General features: G+C 63.9%; 1 protein-coding gene across 2 annotated transcripts in view; it reads left to right on the plus strand.

The window, feature by feature from the left end:
* Positions 1-17,028, plus strand: part of FAM3B (FAM3 metabolism regulating signaling molecule B) — a 46,320-nt gene extending 29,292 nt beyond the window's left edge. For both annotated transcript variants that reach the window (XM_070073140.1, XM_070073141.1), the window contains 6 exons: positions 1,324-1,447; positions 4,189-4,247; positions 4,917-4,967; positions 5,979-6,066; positions 9,746-9,878; positions 16,789-17,028. In XM_070073140.1, the coding sequence (XP_069929241.1) occupies positions 1,324-1,447; positions 4,189-4,247; positions 4,917-4,967; positions 5,979-6,066; positions 9,746-9,878; positions 16,789-16,878 (545 nt within the window). In that variant the 3' untranslated portion in view covers positions 16,879-17,028. The remainder of the gene's footprint in view (positions 1-1,323; positions 1,448-4,188; positions 4,248-4,916; positions 4,968-5,978; positions 6,067-9,745; positions 9,879-16,788) is intronic.
* The last annotated feature ends 1,155 nt before the right edge of the window (positions 17,029-18,183 follow it).

Genomic DNA, 18,183 nt, shown 5'->3' on the forward strand with positions numbered 1-18,183 from the left:
GCTGGGGTTCGCTGTTTCAGGGGAGACCTTAGGCTTCGAATTAGTGCAGAGCTGAGCTAAGACTCTCGGACCACAGAGGATGGCATGACCGTGTGTGATGAAATCATGAATTTCTGGGACCGGGGGAGGACTGCTATGTTGAACTCCTGTTGGACTTCAACCCCAAAGTCTTACTTAGTGGGACGAAGGAGGCAGACGTGTCGTCCAAGTGTGGCAGGGCCTCTCAGGGGCTGATCGGGTTCAGGTACAGCGTTAGCCTTGGGCACCTTCCTGCGGACTGTGCAGGAAAACTGACCGAGACCAGCACACAGACCCCCGTGCGCTGTCCGCTGTGCCCGTGTCACGCCCTGTGCCACCAGGACTCTGCCAGGGAGGAAGCTGTCGCCAGACGGGGTCCCCGGGCCTTGCACCTCCAGAACCAGGAGCCAGCATCGGCCTGAGCCTGCGTAGAGCGCGCCTGCCGCAGGGGTCTCCTCGCGTGAGAGACTTGAGCTGTGTGGGAGCAGCGCCCCCGCGTCTGCCCAGGCTGACGTCACCGCGGGCCGGGCGGAGAAACTCGGTCCTCACACGGCAAGAGTGGGCGTGGGCCGGCCGAGCTCACCCTGGCAGTCAGGTGGGGGGACGGGGGTGTGTGCCATGTTACACGTGTGTATGTGTGAGCTGTACATGGTCCATGTGCTGCGTGTGGAACACGTGTATGGCATGTGGTGTGCTCATGAGTGGTGTGAGTTGTACATGGTCTGTGTGTATTGTTTGCCTTGTCCATGTACTTGTGTGGCATATGTGTTGTGTATGGTTGTGGTGAGCTACATGTGTGGTGTGAGCTGTGTGTGGTCCACGTGCTGCATGTGGAACACGTGTTTGGCACATGTGCTCATGAGTGGTGGGAGTTGTGTGTGGTCCGTGTGCTATGTGTGGAACACATGTTTGGCACGTGGTGTGCTCATGAGTGGTGTGAGTTGTGTGTGGTCTACGTAATGCATGTGGAACGTGTATAGTATGTGGTGTGCTCATGAGTGGTGTGAGTTGTGAGTGGTCCGTGTGCTGCGTGTGGAACACGTGTTTGGCACATGGTGTAAGCTGTGAGTGAGTGCACACGCAGAAGCTGTGTGGTGTGGGCATCCGTATGGCGGCCACCGTGGGCAGTGACCCGACCTCATTTCCCCACGCTCTCTGCCCCCAGCTGCTCTGGGGCAGAGCAGGCCACATTAACCTGGGTGTCCAGGACGTCCCCCAGCCTGTGGAAGCTGGCCCCTCCCTGGGGTCTCCCCTCCCGCGGCCACAGTTGTGTGATGATAACCCTTCCGCTCTTGTTCACTGCAGCCCCGACCCCTAAGAGGCAAAAATGCGACCACTGGACGCCGTGTCCCCCCGACACCTACGCCTACCGGTTGCTCAGCGGGGGCGGCAGAGACAAGTACGCCAAGATCTGCTTTGAGGACGAGCTGTGAGTACCGCTGTGCCGCCAGAGGCCCCGGCCGTCTGCGGGCGCTCCCTCCTGGGGGCTGAGCCAGCAGGACCCCCGGCCCTGGAAGAGAGCCTCCCCGCCCTGACCCCAGCCCGAGGGGCCCGGACAGCCGCCCCGGCTGTGGAGGGTTCTGGGTCCCGTGCCGACCCGCTGGGCAGGTTCGTGTGACAGCAGTTAGAACACACCGCGGCTCACGTTCTGTGCTTTGCCCCACGTGTGAGGCCGGGCCCTCCGGGGTCCTGGGGACGCCCGCGCTCGGTTCACGGTGCTCTGCGGTTTCCTTTGGCGACCCCGATCAGAGCAGGTGCAGTTTCTCTCTGCGGAGGCGTTGGTGACTATGCCGGCCTCTTCAGTGTTCTGTGAACGTGTGTGTGCCGTGGGGTTGCGTCCTCTCTGCGTGTGTGCTGCAGGCCCTGGAGGCGTCCTTGGGGAGTTTTTTTTTTTTTTTAATTGCAACATCGATTTATTTTAATGAATGCAGAGATACTCAAGGTATATGTTTCTTTTTTTAAAAAAAGATTTTTCATTTATTTATTTTTAAAGATTTTATTTATTTATCTGAGGCAGAGTTACAGAGAGAGAGAGAGAGAGAGAGAGAGAGAGAGAGAGAGAGGTCTTCCATCTGCTGGTTCACTCCCCAGATGACTATAACGGCCAGAGCTGGGCTGATCTGAAGCCAGGAGCCAGGAGCTTCCTCCAGGTCTCCCACACGGGTACAGGGACCCAAGGACTTGGGCCATCTTCCACTGCTTTCCCAGGCCATAGCAGAGAGCTGGATTGGAAGAGGAGAAGCCGGGTCTTGAACCGGTGCCCACATGGGATGCTGGTGCTACAGGCAGAAGATTAACCTGGTACACCACAGCACCGGGCCTGGGTTTAATTTTTTTTTTGACAGGCAGTTAGACAGTGAGAGAGAGAGAGACAAAGAGAAAGGTCTTCCTTTTTCCTTTGGTTCACCCAAGTGGCTGCCACCACAGCCGGTGATAGCGGCCGGCGCACCACGTTGATCCCAAGGCAGGAGCCAGGTGCTTCTCCTGGTCTCCCATGGGGTGCAGGGCCCAAGCACCTGGGCCATCCTCCACTGCACTCCCTGGCCACAGCAGAGAGCTGGCCTGGAAGAGGGGCAACCGGGACAGAATCCGGCGCCCCGACCGGGACTAGAACCCGGTGTGCCGGCGCCGCAGATGGAGGATTAGTCTAGTGAGCCGCGGCGCCGGCCTGGGTTTAATTTTTGAGTGTGTGATACAGTGACCTGGCTCGGAACTAGCGTGTGTTCACAGAGCAGTGCACGGGGAGAGCTCCTCCTGGCACCACCCGCTCTCCCTCCCCACGTCCTGTTCCTGTCTTGACTCATACTGGTCTTTATGGGAAAGTAAGCTACATACATACATGTAACATGAAATAATCCACCTTGTGTTTTATATGCACTTATATGTGCATGTGTGTGTGTGCACACATGCAGATACTCATGTACCCTAACACAGATACGCACACAGATACACACATACCCTAACACAGATACACACATACCCTAACACAGATACACACATATCCTAACAGATACGCACATATCCTGACACATGCACACACGGATGGATACACATGTATCCTAACACATGCACACATGGATACGCATGTATCCTAACACGTACACACACAGATACACATGTATCCTAACACATGCACACACACAGATACGCACATATCCTGACACATGCACACACGGATGGATACACATGTATCCTGACACATACACACATGGATACACACGTATCCTAACACGCACACACACGGGTACACATGTCCTAATGCACAGATGTGGATTAGGCTGCCCAGGTCTTGCTCTGAGTTACCCTCTGGGGCGTGTGGGGCGGGCGCGCTGGGCTGGGCGGGGCCAGTGGGCGGGGCAGAGGCGCGGCCCCTCCCGCGGGGGGGGGGCAGTGGGCGGGGCAGAGGTGCGGCTCCTCCCACTGGGCGGGGCCAGTGGGCGGGGCAGAGGTGCGGCTCCTCCCGCGGGGCGGGGCAGTGGGCAGGGCAGAGGTGCGGCTCCTCCCGCGGGGGGCAGTGGGCAGGGCAGAGGTGCGGCTCCTCCCGCGGGGGGGCAGTGGGCAGGGCATAGGTGTGGCTCCTCCCATGGGGGGGCAGTGGGCGGGGCAGAGGCGTGGCTCCTCCCGCGGGGGGCGGGGCAGTGGGCGGGGCAGAGGTGCGGCCCCTCCCATGGGGGCAGTGGGCGGGGCAGAGGCGCGGCTCCTCCCGCGGGGGGCGGGGCAGTGGGTGGGGCAGAGGTGCGGCTCCTCCCGTGGGGGGGGCGTGGGCGGGGCAGAGGTGCGGCCCCTCCCATGGGGGGCAGTGGGCGGGGCAGAGGTGCGGCCCCTCCCATGGGGGGTCAGTGGGCGGGGCAGAGGTGCGGCTCCTCCCATGGGGGGTCAGTGGGCGGGGCAGAGGTGCGGCCCCTCCCATGGGGGGCAGTGGGTGGGGCAGAGGTGCGGCTCCTCCCGTGGGGGGGGCCGTGGGCAGGGCAGAGGTGCGGCCCCTCCCATGGGGGGCAGTGGGCAGGGCAGAGGTGCGGCCCCTCCCATGGGGGGTCAGTGGGCGGGGCAGAGGTGCGGCCCCTCCCATGGGGGGCAGTGGGCGTGGCAGAGGTGCGGCTCCTCCCACGGGGGTCAGTGGGCGGGGCAGAGGTGCGGAAGCTCCGTGACTGACGCCCAGCTACGCTTCAGGCTCATAGGAGAGAAGACGGGAAACGTGGCGAGGGGGATCAACATTGCCGTCGTCGACTGTAAGTGAGCGCCTGTTTCCTGAGTGTCCTCCAAGCACGCGGGGCCGGATGGACACGCGTGATCCGCCCGCCCGGGCCTGGATTTTAATGCGTCTTGAAATGGGGCGTTTGCTTGCCCTCGCGGGCTTCACTTGAGAGGTTATCTGTGCTTCCAGGAGCAACAGAGACCAGCAGGAGCCAAACAGGAGGAGACTTAGAGGAAGGCAGGGAAGGGCAGGCAGGTGACAGCGGGGACCCAGCGGCCGCGCAGGGCCGAGGCTCGGGCTCTCTCGGGTCCCTTGTCTGCGCAGAGCTGACACCAGCCAGTTCCCACCCCTGTGTGACAGAAGGGCCGCTAGGGCCCGAGAGGTGGGCCTTGCCCGTCTAGTTAGGCCCTGCCGAGGGCACCCCGCAGGGTGGGGGCCAGCGGCGTCCTGGTGTCCCTGGAGGGAGCTGACAGCAAGGCCCTTCGGGCGGAGCTGTAGGGACAGCAGTCCTGGGAGCCCCGAGGGCTGTCCTAAGTGGGAGGGAGGAGGGGCCGAGGCCAGGCTCCCACGGGGAGGGGTGGGCATGTGTGTTCCCACAGGGAGGGGCGGGGACCACCGTGTCTCGCGTGTTCTCGCAGGGACAGGGCTGTGGGGCACCAGCCTCCCCTGGCCCGCGAGCTTTACGTCGCCTGCTCTGTTCCAGACGCCACGGGGAAGATGACGGCGGCGCGGTACTTTGACATGTACGAGGGAGGTGAGGACGTCCTGCTAACTCTGGCACCGCGAGCGTCACAAGGCGACGCAGCAGCTCCTGGCGGCTCGGGAGGGCATCCGGGGGCCTTGGGCGACGGGGCCAGGGTCAGGGTGACGTGGCCCCTTCCCACAGGGCAGGGTCAGGGTGACGTGGCCCCACCCACAGGATGGGGTCAGGGTGACGGGACCCCTCCCCCACAGGGCGGGGTCAGGGTGACGGGGCCCCTCCCCCTAGGCTGTCCATGTGCCTTGTGTGTTCTGGGGCCACGGGGAGGAGACAGTGCGTGTTACTTAACACGCGCATGGAAGAGCGTGGCCCGCGTGCAGCCCGCACACCACCAGGGCAGGGCGGCTCTGCCAGCCTCCCCCAGGGCTCTCGTGGGGTCCCTGCCGCCCCTCTTGTTGGCGCTGCACGGCGAGTTGGTCACTGCTCCGAGGGCTGGTGAGGGCCAGTCCTGCAGAGGAGCACAGGCGGAGCCCGTGTCCCGATGGGGGCCCAGCCTTTGTCCTCCCCGGCCACCCCAGCGCACTGCAGAGGCGGGGACAGTGGTGACGGGCGGCCTCTGCTCCCCGAGACAGCAGGCCCAGGTCTGGGGAGGCCAGGCTGACCCTAGGGGGTCACAGCCGGCTCCAGCTCGTGCTGGCGATGCTGGGGGCTGCCGCTGGGGCCGGGAGCCGGCTTCGTGCACAGAATCTCGAGGTCTCGTTTCTCAGTTCTTTCCACGAGCTCTGGTGGCCACGTCGGCCCCATTGTTGTAGACTCCTCCCACCCTCCCCTGAGCACCCGCTGCCTGTTCTCTGCATGGTCCTCTGCCTTCCGTGCCGGGCCACTCGCCTCCAGTGGCTGCCGTGGAACCCACGTCACCGTTTAGGGGAGGAGAACTGACACACTTTCACCTGGCCCGGGGTGGAGGCCGCAGGGCTGGGGGCGCACGGGAAGCCGAGCGCAGCAGCGAGGCCAGCGCCGGCGGGTGCCTCGCTTCCCAGGGACAATCCTCCATCTGCCTTGCAGATAACTCGGGACCCATGACAAAGTTCATTCAGAGTGCCCCTCCCAAGTCCCTGCTCCTCATGGTGACCCACGACGACGGAAGCCACAGGTGAGTGGGTGCGCACTCGCCCAGCGCGGGCAGGAGAGGCCCGCTGGGCCCAGGCGTGTCCCGCACGGCGGTGTCAGGTTATCCCGAAAGAGGGACGGCGTCGCGCAGGCGAAGGAAGCGGGGAAGATGAGAGATGTGCACGTGGGGCGAGCAGGGACACTGCGTCCACGGCCGGGTGGAGGCCGAGGCCGCGAGGGCCGGTTCCCCAGGTGTTTATCATCCACGGTGACCGATCCGTTCACCGTAAAACGTGCCGTTTCCTGCAGGCGGGATTTCCTGCCGAGGGGGTTTAACCAGTGCAGCCGGGAGCAGTGGGGGCTTCGCTGTTCGCAGGACGCTGGGGTGAAGAGGGCAGTCCCGACGTGCAGGGGTCCCCAGGGGCACGGAGTATTCCCCGGGCAGCGACGGCCCCCTCGCTGTTCCCCGGAGCCCACACGGTTCCTTAGCTGCCCAGCATCGTCCGCTGCCCGTAGCTCTGACGTAACGGGCCGCTCAGCTCTGCGGTGGGCCAGGCGCGCCTTCCACAGACACAGGTACCAGGGTCCCTCAGCACAGCCTCTGGGGCACAGCGAGAGGAATGCAGGATCCGGAGGAAGGAGAGCAGGTCACTCCCCGGGGGGCGTGCGGGCTGCACTTCCGGAGTGCCCCAGGTGGGCGGGCAAAGCCAGAGCCCGCCGTCCTCGGGATCAGCTGACCTCCGGCCGGGAGAGCGAGAGCCAGGGTGGGACGTGGAGAAGGATGACGGGCCAGTGAGGGGCCGAGGCACACGCATGTGCCCACGTGCTCACGTGCACCCCTGTGCGTGCACACACGCGGGGCCCCACCAGGAGATGCTGGTTCAGGCCGGCGCTGCCCAGGCGTGTGCTCCTCCGCAGCCTGGGCGCTTTCACCCTCCGGGTGCTTCCTGGAGCTGGGACGTCCCGGGTGGGGCTGTGACCGCGGCGTCCCCAGGGGCAGCATCCCTCGGCCAGGGAGACCCCCCAGGGGCAGCATCCCTCGGCCAGGGAGACCCCCAGGGGCAGCATCCCTCGGCCAGGGAGACCCCCAGGGGCAGCATCCCTCGGCCAGGGAGACCCCCAGGGGCAGCATCCCTCGGCCAGGGAGACCCCCAGGGGCAGCATCCCTCGGCCAGGGAGACCCCCAGGGGCAGCATCCCTCGGCCAGGGAGATCCCCCAGGGGCAGCATCCCTCGGCCAGGGAGACCCCCAGGGGCAGCATCCCTCGGCCAGGGAGATCCCCCAGGGGCAGCATCCCTCGGCCAGGGAGACCCCCAGGGGCAGCATCCCTCGGCCAGGGAGATCCCCCAGGGGCAGCACCCCTCGTCCAGGGAGATCCCCCAGGGGCAGCATCCCTCGTCCAGGGAGATCCCCCAGGGGCAGCATCCCTCGGCCAGGGAGATCCCCCAGGGGCAGCATCCCTCGGCCAGGGAGACCCCCAGGGGCAGCATTCCTCGGCCAGGGAGCGCCGCTCCAGACAGGGTCCTTGGAACGCACCTGCAAGTGCCCATCTCACTGTCAGGGAAGTCGCACTTTGCGTCCCCTTCTCCTTCCTCTGCTGGCTCTAAATTGAGGTCCTCAATGCTCACATGGCTTGAACTTCATCTTTGCCGATGCTAACGTTTCAGACTGCACAAAAGGGGCACGTTGACATTCGCTGTCACCTTAGAAAAGGTCGGGCCACCTTACGTTGTGGGCGGCTGACGAGGGAGGGCAGGGACTGGCGGGACATTTGTGGTGTGTGAGGAGGTGAAGGAAAATAAAGCCAGGGCCTTGCAGAAGTGACAGGGGACTGTGCCTCAGCACAGGGCTACAGGACATGGCTGTGTGGGGTGAGAGGGGGACTGTGCCCCCAGCACTGGGCTACAGGACGTGGCTGTGTGGAGAGAGAGGAGGACTGTGCCTCCAGCACTGGGCTATAGGACGTGGCTGTGTGGAGTGAGAGGGGGACTGTGCCGCAGCACAGGGCTACAGGACATGGCTGTGTGGAGTGAGAGGGGGACTGTGCCCCCAGCACTAGGCTATAGGACATGGCTGTGTGGAGTGAGAGGAGGACTGTGCCCCAGCACTGGGCTGCAGGACGGGGCTGATGGAGTGAGAGGGGGACTGTGCCCCAGCACTGGGCTGCAGGATTGGCCGTGTGGAGTGAGAGGGGGACTGTGCCCCAGCACTGGGCTGCAGGACGTGGCCGTGTGGAGTGAGTGGAGGACTATGCCCCCAGTACTGGGCTGCAGGACATGGCCGTGTGGAGTGAGAGGGGGACTGTGCCTCCAGCACTGGGCTACAGAACGCTGCCGTGTGGAGTGAGAGGAGGACTGTGCCTCCAGCACTGGGCTACAGGACATGGCCATGTGGAGTGAGAGGAGGACTGTGCCTCCAGCACTGGGCTACAGGATGTGGCCGTGTGGAGTAAGAGGAAGAATGTGCCCCCAGCACTGGGCTACAGGACATGGCCATGTGGAGTGAGAGGAGGACTGTGCCCCAGCACTGGGCTGCAGGACGTGGCCGTGTGGAGTGAGAGGAGGACTGTGCCCCAGCACTGGGCTGCAGGACGTGGCCGTGTGGAGTGAGAGGAGGACTGTGCCCCAGCACTGGGCTGCAGACGGGGCTGATGGAGTGAGAGGGGGACTGTGCCCCAGCACTGGGCTGCAGGACGTGGCCACGTGGAGTGAGAGGAGGACTGTGCCCCAGCACTGGGCTACAGGACATGGCTGTGTGGGGTGAGAGGGGGACTGTGCCCCCAGCACTGGGCTATAGGACGTGGCCGTGTGGAGTGAGAGGGGGTGGGGACTGTGCCCCAGCACTGGGCCACAGGACGTGGCCGTGTGGAGTGAGAGGGGGACTGTGCCCCAGCACTGGGCTGCAGGACATGGCCGTGTGGAGTGAGTGGAGGACTATGCCCCCAGTACTGGGCTGCAGGACATGGCTGTGTGGAGTGAGAGGGGGACTGTGCCTCCAGCACTGGGCTACAGGACATGGCTGTGTGGAGTGACAGGGGACTGTGCCTCCAGCACTGGGCTGCAGGATTGGCCGTGTGGGGTGAGAGGACTGTGCCCCAGCACTGGGCTGCAGGACTTGGCCGTGTGGGGTGAGAGGACTGTGCCCTAGCACTGGGCTACAGGACGTGGCCATGTGGAGTGAGAGGACTGTGCTCCCAGCACTGGGCTGCAGGACATGGCCGTGTGGGGTGAGAGGACTGTGCCCCAGCATTGGGCTGCAGGACGTGGCCGTGTGGAGTGAGAGGACTGTGCCCCAGCATTGGGCTGCAGGACGTGGCCGTGTGGAGTGAGAGGGGGACTGTGCCCCCAGTACTAGGCTACAGGACATGGCCGTGTGGAGTGAGAGGGGACTGTGCCCCAGCACTGGGCTGCAGGATGGCCGTGTGGAGTGAGAGGGGACTGTGCCCCCAGCACTGGGCTACAGGATGTGGCTGTGTGGAGTGAGAGGGGGACTGTGCCCCAGCACTGGGCTATAGGACGTGGCTGTGTGGAGTGAGAGGGGACTGTGCCCCAGCACTGGGCTACAGGACGTGGCCGTGTGGAGTGAGAGGGGACTGTGCCCCAGCACTGGGCTGCAGGCGGCGGCCGCGTGGTCAGCTCAGCACCCCCTGCCCTCGTAGCTGCGCTGCACCAGGGCTGTCGCGTCCCCTCCGGCCTCACACCGTGCCCTTCGCCTCCCTCCAGGCTGCAGGCGGACGCCAAGAAGGCCATAGAAGCCCTCGGGAGTCGAGAGATCCGGAACATCCGGTTCCGGTCCAGCTGGGTGTTCCTGGCAGCCAAAGGCTTCGAGCTCCCTCCGGACATCCAGCGGGAAAAGGTGAGTGGCCGCGTCCCCGTCCCCCGGGAGGCCGAGCGGAGGGGCTGTACTCGCTGTCCCCAGGGTAGGGTGCGGTCAGCGCTCCCCTCGCCAGCGGGAGGGCTGGGTGGGCTGGGGGTGTCATCGTCTCCAGGGGCCCAGCGCTGGGCGATGTGAACACGCAGGGCCCCGGGAACAGGGCGGTCAGCGTCCGGCGCGGCGTCTGTACTGGCCGCCGTGGTTGCTGGGGTAGGAGCCTGGTGCGGGGTGATGCCAGCACTGCCTCCCCCTCCCAGTTCGGTCATGGAGAGTAAGAACGACTAAAGCGCCCGCGAAGGTGTGGGCTGAGGTTGCCGGGCGCCATGCGCCATCACGCCAGCCCTCCAGGCCGCCATGAGGAAATCGGCCAGCTCAGAAGAGCTCGGAGCAGGGGGAGCGGGCGTGTTGCCCCTGGCGTGCACCGGGGGGCTCCGGGCTCCTGCCTGGCTGGCTGGGCAGCTCCGGAGGGCAGCTGTGGGACGCCTGAGACGAGGAGAGAGGCTCACCCGGCCCACCGTTCTGCAGGTGCAGTCCAGGACCCGACGGCCCATTGGTTCGGTGTTGGCGAGAGCTGTGGGTGGCGATGATAGGGGAGGGGTCCCCAGGTGAGCCGGGAGCAGAGAGCGCGGCTGGGGCCAAGCCCAGGCTGGGGTGACAACCCCCACAGAGACCTGCTCTTGGGAGACAGTGCCCCCCGGTGGTCTGAGGACCCCGCCCCGGCCCCCATCAGGCCCCACCTCCTAGCACCGTCACTGGGTTAAGTTCCCATCCTCTATGACTTTGGGATTTAGGGACCTGTGTGAGTTCAGGGGCCGCGGCGGCAGAGTACCGGGTCAGCTCACTTCTGATCCCCGGCTGGGACACGGGCCCCAGGCCGCCTCGCGTGGTCTGGTGTGGTTCTAGGCTGGGAAGGACAAACACTGCCCATCAGCATGACCTCTGGGAGGAGGCTGGACACGGTGGGCTTCAGAGCAAGCCACAGGACTGGGCCACCTGGGCCTGGCTTCCGGGGGACCCTCCTGCTCCTACTCTGGCTACCTTCACATGCATTAAACACACGCCTTCTCCCCGTGGCTCAGTGCCCCTTGGCGGCAGGAAGCCAGGCCCACGCACAGCGAGGAGCGCTCCCCCTGGGGCCCTGGCCTAGGCCGCTGGCTGCTGACCATTGCGTTTGGCAGCTTTGCATATGGCCGAGGCCTCGTGGGCTTGCCATGATGAGGGGGCTCTCCCTGGGCTCGGCCTGCTGCCTTCCTGGAGTGAGCCGGGCACACCACTGGACACGGGCCCTCGCCGGGCACACCACTGGACACGGGCCCTCGCGGGGCACACCACTGGGACACGGGCCCTTGCGGGGCACACCACTGGGACACGGGCCCTCGCCGGGCACACCACTGGACACGGGCCCTCACCGGGCACACCACTGGACACGGGCCCTTGGGTCTCTCTGGACCTCCGTTTCCCTGCTAGGTGACTTCCCAGGGCCCCCAGCCACCCTTGGCTTTCCGCAGCCTGGCTCGGGGAAGCCACATCCCTTGTGTTGGGTGTCACCTGGGCCCCTCAGTTTATCTACTGGGCTGTGTGGCCTGAGAAAGGTTACTCCACCTCTCTGTGCTATAGAACTGTCGCTGTGAGGAAGGGAGAGCCCAGTGCCTATCACAGAGCCTGGGGACCGAGGGGCTCGGCGCTGTCACCCAGGGCCCCGGGGCCTCCCAGGGGCTGCCCCACCCTGCTCCCACCCGTCACACACAGATGCCCCTGTGCAGCCTCAGCTGCGCCCGGGCCCACGCAGGCCGCTGCACGGGGACCTCGGAGGGCGGGGCTGGCTGATGGCGGTGGACGCTGGGAGAAGTCTGGCCCCCTGCGCTCACTCAGACCCCCGGCGTCTTCCCCCAGCTCCTCAGCTCTTCTCTGGGCCCTGTCCCACCCCTCCCCCACTGGCACGGGTCACTTCAGGGCTAGGGGCGAGCGGGAGCCACAGAGAGCAGGCGGGAGGTGTTGTACCCAGGGTGTTCCCCGCACCTGGCCCTGACTGTCAGAGGCGCGGGCGCGGGACAGAGGGGCCAAGACCCTCTGTAGCGACAGCTTCCCTGGCGCCGTGTAACAGAGAGATGGTGGAAAAGGCAAGGAGAAGGCCAGTTCATGGTAGAGAGCCACGCCTCGTTTCCTCTCCCACGCTCTCCCACGCACTTGTGGAAGGCCACTCGAGCCAGAGGACGCCCCCTGGGAGTGCTAAAAGGGTGGTGGTCCCGGCCCTCCGGCTGGCTGTAGGCTTGCTGAATTTCGGGTCCCACCCGCAGGCGCCCTGGCAGGCCCAAACCACATGGTGTCTCGGGCCTTGTGCAGCCCACGGGCCGGTTGCTCCTCGTGCTGGGGGGCAGCTGTGTGCTGAACCAGGGGAGATGCCCGTGCTGTCCGCCGTCAGTCACTGTTTAAAAAAGAGCTGCTCATTTGAAAGGCAGAGAGACACAGAGAGGGAGCTTCTGCCCACTGGCTCACCCCCAGTCGGTGCACTGGCCGGGCCAGGCGGAAGCCAGCACCCTGCAACTCCATCTGTCTGCCACGTGGGCCGGACCCCGGCACTGGGGCCGTTGCTGCTTTCCCAGGCCATCAGCGGGGCAGCTGGGACTCGCCCAGAGGTCTGGGGCGGGAGGCCAGCGTGGCAGCGACTGTCCCAGTTACGCAAGAGCCGAGAGCCGGCGCGAGTCACGAGGGCTGCTTTGTCGAGGGCCACCGCAGGACATCTGTGGAGGCCTGGCCCCAGCCAGCGGCCCCGTCACAGCCCCTCCCACACCCCTGCCTCCCAGGGCTCCAGACGAGTATCATGGAGGAGTCTGTCACGTCTTTGCACTGTGGCTTTTAGCCTGCATCGCGGGCTTCCCTGGGGGTGGGGGGTGGAGGTAGGGGGCCTGAGTCCTCCGTGGTCTGCAGCCCCCCATCCCTGCCTTCCGCCAGCTGGCCAGGCACAGCTCGTGGGCAGGCTCCGAGCAGTTTGCCCCGCAGCCTGCTCACCCCGGGGTTCAAGGAGAACTCGGAAGGTGACCCTGGTGCAGGGGGAGTCTGAGACGTGCACGCTGCGGAATGTTTTAAGTGAGGTTCCCTGGGTGTAGGTCCCCCCCCCGCCGTCCCTGCTCTGCCACCTGAGGACCGCCGTGTCCCGTGCTGGAGCTCCTTTCTGTCTCTGGACTGTGCATGTCCAGGGGCGCTGTGTCCAGTGAGCGTGTGACAAGCACCGGCCAGCAGGGGGACTCGCTGTCACCTCCACTGTGGTCTGTGTGTGGTCCCAGGTGATCCAGGCTGCAGCTGGCTCCCTGGTCCCTGGCACAGCCAAGCCCCAGTCCCGTTTCCCTGCCGTGTGCAGGACCCCGGCCACCTGGCTCCAGCATCTGCTCCTCCCCCAGTGCACCCAGGTCCCCGGGGCTCTCCCCTGCCCCTCCCTGCGCCCGTCTGGGGTCTCCTGCACCCCAGGTCCCCAGGGTCCTCTGCCTGCCCCTCCCCACGCCCGTCTGGGGTCTCCTGCACCCCAGGTCCCCGGGGCTCTCCCCTGCCCCTCCCCGCACCCGTCTGGGGTCTCCTGGACCCAGGTCCCCGGGGCTCTCCCCTGCCCCTCCCCTCACCCGTCTGGGGTCTCCTGGACCATTTGGCTCAAGGTTCTTCCTCCAGCCCCTCCCCCACCAGGAACAGGAGTGCATTGCTCTGCCCTGGGGTTACCTGGGTCTTCATATGTGGTTCATCTCCCCTAAAGACGGAGTCTCCCTTCTTCAACACCATGATCCTGAAAATCTGAGTATGTAGCGAGCGTTTCACTCCAGGGAGGCGCGCGTGGACTCAGCTGAGGCTTATCTCAGGGATACAGAGGCGGTTTGACATCAAATCCATCCGTGTTACAAACCGCATTCATCGGGAAAAGCCGAGAACCGACGTGTGTCATAGCAGACACGGGAAAAACACGTAACACAACTCACGATGGAGACGCTCAACAAACGAGGCGTCGGCGGGGCTTCCGCAGCCTCCCTCCCCCCGCCGTGGGGCGAGCACACTGGCCGCCCTCCGCGAGCAGGGGCACGGGAGGATGCCCCGCCCTGCCACCTTGCTCCCCAGGGTGGTGGAGGGCGTGGCCAGGACTGAAAGTCAGCCACCGAGCGGAGGAGGAAGTGGGGTGGCGCAATCTTGTGGGTGGGAAAGCCTAAGGAATCCACTGGAGCTAAGCTCGGACGCAAGTTTACGCAGGGTTCAGGCTGTGCGACCTCAGTGAGCAGTCAGTGTTTCTGTGCACTTGAAAAGGAAATACAGAGAACAGTTGCGGTTATAGTAGCAGCCCGAAGAGCAGGATACCGCGGCGTGGACTTCTGGGGAAGCAAGACGGACACCCTGAAGGTGCCAGGGTGTTGAGGGTCTGCAGAAAATGGAAGGCCCTCCACGGCCTGGGTCGGAAGAGTGACTGTTACGACATCAGTGCTCGCCAGACAGACTGCGGGTTTAGCACAGCCCCTCCCCCAGGGCTTGACAAGTCTCTCCTGGGAGGAGAGCCGGACAGCCAAGACAGTCTCGGAAGAGAAGAGCAGTTTCCTGACTGCCGTGTCCCAATTCCTGAACTTTCTGAGAAGTGACATTGATCAAGACACAGTGGAGGGGCGGCGCTGTGGTGTAGCGGGTAAAACCACAGCCCGTGATGCCGGCATGCCATGTGGGCGCCAGTTCATGTCCCAGCTGCTCCACTTCTGATCCAACTCTCTGCTAATGCTCCTGGGAAAGCAGTGGAAGATGGCCCAAGTGCCTGGGTGCCTGCACCCACGTGGGAGATCCTGGAAGAAGCTGCTGGCTCCTGGCTTCAGCCTGGCCCAGCCCTGGCTGTCGTGGCCATTTTGGGAGCGAACCAGTGAATAGAAGATCTCTCGGTCTCTTTCTGCAACTCTGCCTTTCAAATAAAGTAAATCTTTTTTTTTGAAAAAAGAAAGTGAAAAAATGACCCACAACGTGGGAGAGAATATTTGCAAACATTCTGGATTTTGTACTGAAAATCTATGAAGAGCTCATACTCAGCCTGACAGAGGATCTGAATGGATGCAGACGGCCAGCAGGCGCGCGAGAAGACGCACAGCAGCAGTGTCCTCGGGGTGCAGCTCAGAGCCGCAGGCGCTGCCCGCTCAGCAGGACGCCGAGGTCAACAGGGACGGATACCTCGAAGCCTCTGAGCGTGTGCACGGATGGAACCCGCCTCCCTGTGGCAGGCGACACCATCCCATGCAGGTGCACGGGGACCCAGCCCGCAGTCCCACACGCTGCAAACAGACGATGACTCCTGCAGGCGTGTGCCCGCGAGAAAGTGCACGTCTCCACGCACAAACAGCCAGAGTGAGCCAGCCCAGATGGCCAACAGGTGGATCGAGAGCCGTGAATGAAATGGGTACAGCCCTGCAGTGGAGTGTTACTCAGCCGTGCACAGAACTGAAATTCTGGGACGTGCGCCAACACGGATGGACCTTAAAGACACGGTGCCGACCGGCACCGCGGCTCACTAGGCTAATCCTCCGCCTGCGGCGCTGGCACCCCGGGTTCTAGTCCTGCTCGGGGCGCCGGATTCTGTCCTGGTTGCTCCTCTTCCAGTCCAGCTTGGGCCCTGCACCCGCATGGGAGACCAGGAGAAGCACCTGGCTCCTGGCTTCAGATCGGCGCAGCGTGCTGGCTGTAGCGGCCATTGCAGGGTGAACCAACGGCAAAGGAAGACCTTTCTCTCTGTCTCTCTCTCTCTCAGTGTCCACTCTGCCTGTCAAAAAAACCCACGGTGCCAAGTGGGAGAAAGCCCACAGTGCCCACCTGTTGCACACCTGCATTGCTGTGAAATGTCAGGAACGAGCAAACGCAGAGCCGGGCTTGGTGGCTGGCTGGGGCGGGGGCCGCTTGCTCCGGTGCTGGCACAGTCGGCTGCGGTGCTGGCTGCACAGCCCTGGGAACCGTTAGACCTTGCACCTCAAGCGGGCGGATTCTCTAGTGTGTCGCCTACGCTGCAGTAGAACATAGAAGGGTCGGGGCCAGCGCTGCGGCACAGCGGGTTAAATCCCTGGCCTGCAGTGCCGGTATCCCGTATGGGTGCAGGTTCAAGTCCCGGCTGCTCCTCTTCCGATCCAGCTCTCTGCTGTGGCCTGGGAAAGCAGTAGAGGATGGCCCAGGTCCTTGGGCCCCGGCACCCACGTGGGAGACCTGGAAAAAGCTCCTGGCTCCTGGCTTTGGATCGGCGCAGCTCTGGCTGTTGCAGCCATCAGGGGAGTGAACGAGCGGATAGAAGACCTCTCTCTCTGTCTCTACCTCTCTCTAAAACTGTTTCAAATAAATAAGAAAATTCAAAAAAGCATAAAAGGGGATGTTTAAGTAGAATTCCAAAGTGGGGAAGCGTATCACACACTGCAGCATCAGGCACGGGGAAGAACTGGGAGACTGAAGTGTCTCCATAGAAACAGGCAGTTACCCAAAATCCATGTGGAAGTTCAAGGACCAGGCACCCACAGAGCCGTGGAGATGGGCGGAGTCGAGGACTTGCATGCGTTCGCGCTGCGCCGTCAGCTCGGGAGCCGCCAGCCAGATTTGTGCTTCTATTAGATGTGTTGAAATGCAGAAGGTGCGGGACAGCTGAGCTCGCCCCTGGAGCACGCGTGGCCAAGCGTGGCCAAGCGTGGCCTGTGGCCTGTGGCTGCTCTGTGGTCTGACGGATCACAGGATGTTCCATCATGCAGACAGTCCAGAGCCGCAGGATACCTGCTCAGAGGAGAGCCAACGCCCACCTTAGGCGGAGCGTCTCGCTCTGGGAGTGGTCCTGTCCGTAGCGCTGGGTGCACAGTGCCTGGAGCGTGTTTGTGGCTCAGCTCAGCGAATGAATGAGCTCTCTTTCTTCTCACAGATCAACCACTCCGACAACTCGAAGAACAGATACTCGGGCTGGCCGGCGGAGATCCAGATAGAGGGCTGTGTGCCCAGAGGGCTGAGCTGACGCGCCGGGGCCCTTCCTGCTCGACTTGTACAGACGAACGCGGCTGGCGCGGCCCAAGGACCTTACCCACTCGCCGATATTTGATGACACTCTGGGCTTGTTGTAGACCAAAGAACATTTGCTGGTTGTATAAAATCATGGTCCACGTTATTTTTAAGCTTTATTTACTTATTTTAAGGGTAGAGTGACAGAAGAAGAGAGAGAAAAAGAGAACCTCCCATCCGCTGGTTCACTCGCCAAGCGCTCACAGCAGCCAGGGTGTGCCAGGCTGAAGCCAGGAGCCCAGACCTCCCTCTGGGTCTCCCACGTGGGAGTCGGGGACCCAAGTCCTCGGGCTTTGTCTGCTGGCTTCCCAGCACATCAGCAGGAGACTGGATGGAAGTGGAGGCGGCGGGATGCGAACCAGCACTCTGGGAGGGGAGGCAGGTGTCTCGGCTGCAGCGTGACCTGGCGCGGTATTCCCCCCCCCCCCCCGGTGGTTACGGAGTGACGCCAGATGGCCGCGAGCAGGGAGATGGCAATGACTGGAAGTGGTTGAAGGGGAAGCCGTGATGTAGCAGGACAGGGAGGCTTGGGGGAGCCACCGCTGCTCGGGCAGGTGCGGCTGCGCCGTGGTCAGGGCTGACCCGAGCTGCAGGGCCTCTGCAGCGAGCAAACCTTAATTCTGCTGTCACCAAGGATGCCGCAGTCCCCGGCAGCCCCTCCTCGGGGAAGAAGCCACCTTCCTCCATCGCCACCAGCTGAGCCCCAGAGAGGCACAGGCACGGCCTGGTGGGGGCGGGGCAGGCCGGGAGCCGTTCTCCTCGAGCCCTCCCCCTCCGAGGGGCCCAGCCCAGCCAACACCTGCTGCCGAAACCCCTGCGTGCGCGTGCGTTCCTTGTTACGCTGCCCTGCAAATGACCGCCGGCCCCTGCAGGCTCTGGACTGCTGGGCACCCACGGGCAGTGCTGTGAACGAGGGAGGCGCGCATGTCCCTCTGGCTGACACGCGTGTTCTCAGCCCATTGTTGATCTTCATGCGTCGTAGGGGAGAGGCCAGGATCTGCCCTCCCATCCTGGGCCAGCCTGGGCCCCCTGGCCCTCTGCAGCCCCCCTGTAGCTCTCCCTGCACGCAGGGCCCTAGGCTGTCGTTTAGACAGGACAGGAGTGACAGCGAAGTTTGAGGGAATGTTGAGGGACTGGCGCTGTGGTGTAGCAGGTTAAGCCACCTGTGACACCAGTGTCCCGTATGGGCGCCGGTTCCAGCCCCGGCTGCTCCACTTCTAATCCAGCTCCCTGCTAAAGCGCCTGGGAGGGCAGTGGAAGA

This window comes from Oryctolagus cuniculus, chromosome 4 (assembly GCF_964237555.1).
Source record: "Oryctolagus cuniculus chromosome 4, mOryCun1.1, whole genome shotgun sequence".
NCBI lineage: Eukaryota > Metazoa > Chordata > Mammalia > Lagomorpha > Leporidae > Oryctolagus > Oryctolagus cuniculus.